Raw genomic sequence first — 7,748 nt, 5'->3', positions numbered from 1 at the left:
ACCTGCCATCAGTTGAAGCAATCATGGTGCTGTATGTCATCTCACTTAGACTCCACTTGCCTAGCGGAACTACCTGCCCCACATGAATGCTTTTTACTACACAGACTAGAATTCTCCCTGTAGAAGCAACTGAAATCCAATTGATGTTTTCACTGATTCAGTTGCCTTTTACCAACCAATATCAGAAGCGATGAGGAGCAAAACATGAGCAGGGCTGCCTGTTTCTCCAACAGTGAGGCACTTTGGGGGAACGAGAACGCTCTCTTTGCATTGACTAGGCAACGGTTTCTGCTCTCCGTATGAATATTTTCAAATATGATGTTTATTTGCCTGGAAGGGAAGTTGTAACTGGTACAATTTATTTTAAATACAACATAAATGGCAATCACTTTTAACTTTCAAAATACGGTTTCTTTCAACACCTAGAATTTGAAGGAGTGGGAGGCGATGCAGGGAGTCTTTGATACGGCACCTTTAGTGAGCAGAAATTACTTATATAATTTGTCTAGTATCTATTCTGCAAAGACAACATATTGGTCACACAAATGCATATCTCCTATGGCTATAGACAACTGTCACTGATAAGGCCACTTTATAGTCAGTATTGATATTCTCCCTGTCTAGGAGAGAAGAGTCAGTTTAGATCTAATGTGTTTCTGCATGCACATCTGTGTAGGTAGGCTAGGTCATCATTGATCTTGAGGCAGAGTGGAATCGTTCTAACGCCAAGAATCATTTCAGAGAACACACAGAAGGCACTGCACACAGGAGCACACACCACCGCAAACCCCACCTACTATGAACTCTTCTAAAGGGCTGTGTTGTAGCCTTCCGAGTTTGCCCCGGGAGATTTCTTTGGGTCTGCATCCTCCCTTCTGTTGTAATCTGGCACCTGGAAGCCCCATGGGCCTCCAGAGAGACTTTCACTAGTACTGCTGCTGCTGCTCAGCTCTGACTCCTCTTCACTTTCCACGCCTCTCTCCACCGAGGCTGATTCTGCACTGCCCTCCTCAAGGACATCTTGAGCCTCCAGGTCTGCGGACTCCTCCACGGGAGCGGCTTCACTTTCTTCTTCTTCTGCCTGTTCTTCTTCTACCGGAGGTTCTTCCTCCTGCTCTTCCGGTGGTTCCTCTCTCTTGCGTTTCATTTCCTGGACTTCCTCTACCACAGGCCTTCTTCTAGCTAGCACGATGTTTTTCCTTGCTTTCTCTCCTTCGGACTCAGTGGACTCGGATTCCTCTGACTCAGGGGTCGAGCTCTCCTCCTCTTCCTCTGATGGGGTCTCCGACTCAGACTCTTCGGTGGTCTCGGACTCACTGAACTCGGACTCCGTTTCTGTGTATTCTGTGTAGTCGCTCGACTCCTCCTCGGATTCCACGGTGCTTTCTGTAGCTTCCTCCTGGTCTAGAGTTAGTTGGAGATAGTCTTTGTCTTCTTCCTCAAGACGCCTTCTCCACTCCTCACCCTCAAGGTCAATGCCTCTTTTCTCAGCGAGACCTCGGACTTTCTTAAAAATCATCGGGAATATCCTGGCTCTCTTCCACGTTGGGTATGTGGGCTCAGCGGCTGGTGGCTTCTCAACGGTGACCACTACCTCTTCCTCACTAGGTTCTCTAATTTCAACTCTGGGTTTTTTAACTTTCTCTGGCTCTTCCTGAAAGTTTCGAGAGTGCAATTCAAATGTTAGCTTGAGGATAGTTATGGTGTGATCTCGTCCCTCATAAATTAAGCAGGAATTCATCTTTTGGGTAATAGGCTCATGAATGCTATGCAAATAGTTTCCAAAAAACAATGACGACATTCTTTTCTAATGATAGAGAGAAGCTGGCTGGCAGGCAGTAAATTATTTTTTTTAAGTTTTATGGTATTAAAACCCAAATCTAATGGTCTCTCTTTTCTGTTATTCATAGTTTTATCTTTAAAAAAAACTTATATCAAGAAAAAAAATAATTATTGCCATTTTCCTCTCTAAATCTAGAGTTTCGGCTTGTTAGCTTTCTGCTGTGTCTCAGAATTTTTAAAATTCATGAAAATGTATTACATAATTTGAAAATTTATGAAAAATCTGTCTTGTTGAAGTTTGAACCAATTAGAACTGCAGTAGCAGTCATTTCATGGGAAGAAAGGATTGTGTGCCAAATAAATATAGCAGGAAAGGTCTAAAAGTTTGAAAAAATGATTCATGTTAATCTAGGAAGGAGTCACATAATATTTTAAATATACGGGTGAAGGTATTTTATTCTCTGATATTTGAGAAATGAATACTGTGGGTTTTTTTTTTCATGATTTTAGTTAAGCAGATAGCAGAAGAACAAAAGTAACCAGGTATTTACTGTATATATATTTAACATATTTGGTTCTTAATTGTCTTTATAGAGAGATGTTCATAATTTTAGAATGCATATTTTATTGCAACTTCTTTCAGTTATTTAAGCTTTAATATAGAAGGAAATAAACTGAAAAAATTTAGGAATTTCCCTCCACAGATAAGAGGATGTTGTATTTCTTTAAAAACAAATTCTAAATTATTAAAAATTCTCAAAATTAGAATATGTTAGTCAAACTGGTTCAAAAACTTGTTATTGCATTGCTGCTTAACGCAACCAAGTCCTGGCCATTACCTCTTCCTCTTCGTATTCCTCTTCAGCTTCGCCCATCACTTCTCCGTACTCCTCTTGGCCAGCAGGCGGAAGCAGTCGGCGGCGACTTCCATACTGGGGCATTTCATACCTGCAACACAAACTTGGAACTTGAGACGTTTTTCATAGGCGTGTAGCACCTACCACAATAATCTCTGCTTTCTTCTTTTTCTTCATCATTTCATCAACAGATACTTAGACAGCATCTATTAAATTCCTTCTAAAAATAAAACAACGAAACAAAACTACGCGGTAAGAACCACTACCTGATGGCCAGAGGTTTTTTTGTTTGCTTGTTTGTTTTTGTTATTCCCCCCAATTAGGGCTCCCTGGGATAACAAGGAAGAGAGCCGTTATTTCATATGCAAATCTGGGGAGAGGTGAGAGGGAGAGAGAAAGATAGACCATTTCATAACAAAATGAGGAACCAAGGACACGAGGGGGAGTCCATATACAAGTATGCCTCTCACCGAGGATGAAAAAAATCTATGTTTTTACATGAAAGTTTATATAATATATGGCCTGTGTGACCATATGCATTTTTTAGTTTTTTTTTTTTGTAGTTAGTTGGGTTAGGTGTGAAGAATTAACTCTACGTTTTCATACTTGCTATTAGATTCTTAAGTATATTTTCTATTTTTATTTTTTCACTGCTCTGGCACAAAACTTCAGGTAGGCTGGTTAGAAAAATTACTAAACACAGCATACGGAATAGGTGGTGAATTCAGGAATTGAGCGAACATGTTTGACTTCTATATTCCATTTTAACTATTACAAACCTCCTTAGCATAGTTCTAGAAACACAAGCGGCACAAATGAACTAGCAAAAATGGTGAGGCCTTGACTAACATAAAACTCAGACACACTATTCATTTTCAAATATGAAACTGGGGCAACAATGTTTTCAAAATAAATTCTACTCGTAATAATAACTCCCTATTACATTTCAAAATACAATACAGTACAATGCTGAATGAAAAACTGAAGATGTACCCATGCTCATAACTGTAATAATCTTGTCCATATTCCTGGCCAGGATCAATCCCAGATTCCATGGATAACTCCTATTATTCAAAAAGAGAAATTTGCATTTTTAAATGGATTCCTTACGTGTTTCAGTTTCAAGTGAAATTTCCATACCTACAATTCAGGTCTCTCCAAACACTCCTGCCAAAATAAGTTGAATGACAAGTGAGCTTCAACACATCCCTGTTCTCACAGTCTCAACCATTTTCATGGAATACATTGGTGATGAGTTATTGTGTCAACGGGAGAGCTCAGTTTTCCTGATGGTAAAACTGGAGACGTTCTCAGGGGAATGGTTTTAGGTAGCTTTTAAGATGGAAACAACCAATACTAAACCACGCAGTAACTTATTCAGTGGCTCGTGCAGCCAGGAAAACTGTTCCACTAGCTTTACTAGTTCTGAGTTCCTCCAGTGGCTCCCTGTTACCCAGTGCTCCCAGCATCAAACCTTTGACACCATCCAACAGTAATTCATATACTAAGAAGAACTTCAATTTAATTCTGATTCTGGGCTTAAAGACACCTGTTTTTAGATCTGACTAAGATTTTTTCTTCTTTTAAAGACTCTTGGTAATACCTACTTTTCTCAAACTCTGCTCTTTGGCTGTGCTTTGAGGTGGCTGTAGCTATGAAATTAATTTCCATTTTAATTCCATTATATTAATAATGGTAAATGGCAAAGCTTAAGAGGACTGAATTTATAGTGGAGTAGGAGAGGAGGATGGGGAAACTGTGACTATCCACAGGGATGTAGGTTATCTATAGATAATCCACTCTTGATAGGAACTGGTATTGTTAAAACGTGGGTAGAATGAATCAGGAGCTCCTGGCTTTCAGGGAAGGCAAAGAGGAATCATTTTAAGGCACACAAATCTTTAGCTGGTGTGATAAATAAGGACAGTGACTCTTAGTTAGATCACAACTTGCCAAATCATTTAAAAAGGTTGATCGTGGTTCACCCCAATCAAAGAATTCTACTAAAAACCTGGGACTTGGGTTTCTCTTGGGAAACAAAGGTCTGGCATTATTGCATACTCCAAGAATCTTGTTAGCGTTCCGTGCCTTCCATGAGGTCTGGTTACTGCTCATCTTCTCCACAGCTCCCTATCCATACTCAATGTCACCCTGCAACCCACCCCCTGCCTTGCTCTCACTTCATAATGTCTGTTCATGCACATGGCCAGTCAGCTTCCAGTAGTTACTAGGCCTGCAGTTGCCCTTCTACACTAAAGCCAAATGACCTTGCAACCTACAAATACTCGGAAAACCCATTCAGTCGTGATGCTGAAACTCATTTAGCATTCCTGTTAGAATAAACATTGAAAAGATAATTAGCAATATTGCAGGTTTCCACATACGGTGGACAACTGGCACCTGTTAAATTTTGGGGTGTGTGTGTGGGGAATGTAACTCTGCAAAACCCTTTGGAAAATGTATACCACAATATAGCCTTCATAACAGTCCCAAATCAGCACCAATGTGAAGGTCCAAGAACTGAATCCACCACGGCTCTTCAGCACAGGTGGGCAAAGGAGACTGAGGTCCAGTACAGATGGAGTACCCTGTGAGACCCCACATGTGAGAGGCTAGCAAAGAGGCCATCTGCACAGGGCATGTTTCAAGCCTGGAGAGCACTTAGGGGGGTGAAATGGGTGCTCAGAGTTGGCTCACAGGCTAGTCACGCACGGGAACGCACTCTTGAAAGTTTCATCTAAGTGGTCTGTGTGCTTTGTAGCTGCAGGTTTTAGTTCAAAACATTTTCCATTACAGGAAAGGAAACATAAAAATTCAGGTGAGGGAAGGGCAGCAAGAAATTAAAACAAAGTTAAAGCCTACTTTTAAGTGACTTTGAAAAACACATAAACTCCACACTGGTGAGTTCAGACTTTGAAGCGACTAATAGCATAATTATGTTGGTTTACATAAAAGAAGCACCTCAGAAATGCGTGCCTAATCTAACATATATAAGGTGCCAAGAAGAAACTTCTAAACTTTAAATTCCATCTTAGTAGTGATACATATATATATATATACACTATATATAAATATATATGTACTTATATATGTTTATACTTTTATTTATATGTACTTTTTATTGCTAAGGTAAGACTAAAACTCAGGTCTTGCTAGTTGCTGTATGGTCCCAGCCACCAACTACTTTTAACGCGGTCAAGGTTAGAAGGGAACAAAACAGGAACTCCGGAGTGCAGTAAGATACTCTGCAGTTCTGAGCTGGGTCAAGATAGAGAGGAACTAACAAAACTGTGAAGAAAGAGCAGAATGCTGTGTTTAAAAAAAGAAAAGAAAAAAAAAAAGAAGAGAAAACAAACAGAGGGAAAAAGTCCTAGTGACACCAAAGACCCCAAACTGAGCTGAGCAGGTGACAGGACTCGGCCTCTTCACTGTATGACAGGAACCCTAATTGCATCCCTAGTCACTGCATGACAGAGCCCTATCTGCACCCCTAGCTAGTGAGTCAAAAATGATTGTGTTGAATGAATCCAACATTTAGTGGCATTTTAAAGTTGCTGTTTACCACACAGAGTAAACAGAGTTAACTTAGTCTCTTATTACTATAATCAATGTTTTAACTGCTCTTAATCAGAATATTTCAGTCCCGTTTTCTCAGCTTCTCTCTGTTGTGTCTCTCTGTTGACCAGAAGCTCATGAACTGAACGTGACCATCAACATTTTTAGGTGGTAGCGCTGGTTGGGAGAATACATTTCTTGATGAACGATGTGTATGCATTTAGATTTTAACCCTGAATTTTCTGGCTCAATCACCCTGGGAGTTTTCTTCATGAAAGTTTCTAATTAAAAGCTTAACATTAACTAATACATTCCTGTCTCCTGTCTCCAGATTTGGAGGGAACTTCCAAACAAGGACAGCCTTTCTTTAGTAAATGTAGGGTACTGTTCCAATAAATGCTTATCGAAAGCCTAAATTTATCATAAAGAAAATACATGCTTCAAACTAGTATTACTTTATGGTTATTTTAGTCTTCGAGATGAATAGCAAATGAATAAAATAGTGCGTGATTATTGCATAACTCTGAAAATACTTTTTATTTTGTAGGAGAAACGCTGACTCATGCATGTGCTGAAGAGACCAGGGAGAATTCTGGAACATTCCTGTAGTCTTTGCCTGATCTCTCTCTGACCTGAGGAGTCATGTGATAAGTCCACGCTCAGATGAACCTCAGCTCCTCATCAGCCATGATGTCACTCAGCAGTGCTGAGTCTTGGGGAGCAACCTTTCCTCGCCTGATTTCTATAGTAGTGGTTCTCAACCTTCCTAATGCTGTGAGCCTTCAGCACAGTTCTTCATGTTGTGGTGAACCATAAAATTATTTTTGCTACTGCTTCGTAACTGTAATTTTCCTACTGTTATGAATCATAATGTAAATATCTATGCTTTCCAGTGGTCTTAGGAGGCCCCTGTGAAAGGGTCATTTGGGGTCGCAACCCACAGGTTGAGAACCACTGTTCTAGCGAGGGTAAACTTTTGTAATTTTGGCCAACAGCAAGCAATTGAGAGGTGATTTACTTTTTTTTTTTTTTTTTTTTTTTTTCTTTTTTCCTTTCAATTTGAAAACACATTTTTCTCTCTTTTGTAAAAGGGGACCATATCAGAGGCCACCCACTCTGCCCACACATAACAGAAATGTAAAAGTATTGTAAGGGTTTAGTGAGTTTGAAAAGGAAGTGAAAATCGATACCTCCGGCTTAAGAAGAGAAGGTCTCAGCAGTTGATGCTGCCAAAGGAAATCAAAACAGGAAAAGGTTTAGGAAATAATTCAGATGGAGAATATAGAATATGATTGGGAAGAGAGGAATAAAGGCAACAACTTGAACCTGCCACTTAACATACACATAACAGCTACCAGACCATTAAGTAATAGTTTAGATAATTACTTGGTAACATAAGGTATATAAGAAGTCATTTGTTTCAACTTTGCTTACTTTAATTAGCAAATTTGTAATAACCTTATTAACCAATATCAATACAGATATTTTTGTCTAAGCTTCCTAACATGGGCTTCTCAGAACAAATGTCCCAGGGCCATTTTGAGAATCTTAATC

General features: G+C 39.6%; 1 protein-coding gene across 1 annotated transcript in view; it reads right to left on the bottom strand.

Annotated features, from left to right (window-relative positions):
• Window positions 1-797: 797 nt before the first annotated feature.
• The window catches only part of Pcdh15 (protocadherin related 15), a 1,155,509-nt gene continuing 1,148,558 nt past the window's right edge, over window positions 798-7,748 (bottom strand). The window contains exons 37-38 of the mRNA XM_026785470.1: window positions 2,622-2,730; window positions 798-1,654 (exon numbers count right to left, since the gene is read on the bottom strand). Coding sequence (XP_026641271.1) covers window positions 809-1,654; window positions 2,622-2,730 — 955 coding nt within the window. The 3' untranslated portion in view covers window positions 798-808. The remainder of the gene's footprint in view (window positions 1,655-2,621; window positions 2,731-7,748) is intronic.

The sequence above is a fragment of the Microtus ochrogaster genome, linkage group LG2 (assembly GCF_000317375.1).
Source record: "Microtus ochrogaster isolate Prairie Vole_2 linkage group LG2, MicOch1.0, whole genome shotgun sequence".
Lineage (NCBI taxonomy): Eukaryota > Metazoa > Chordata > Mammalia > Rodentia > Cricetidae > Microtus > Microtus ochrogaster.
The sequence above is the reverse complement of the archived record's forward strand: the minus strand, read 5'-3'. Positions and strand labels throughout refer to the sequence as shown.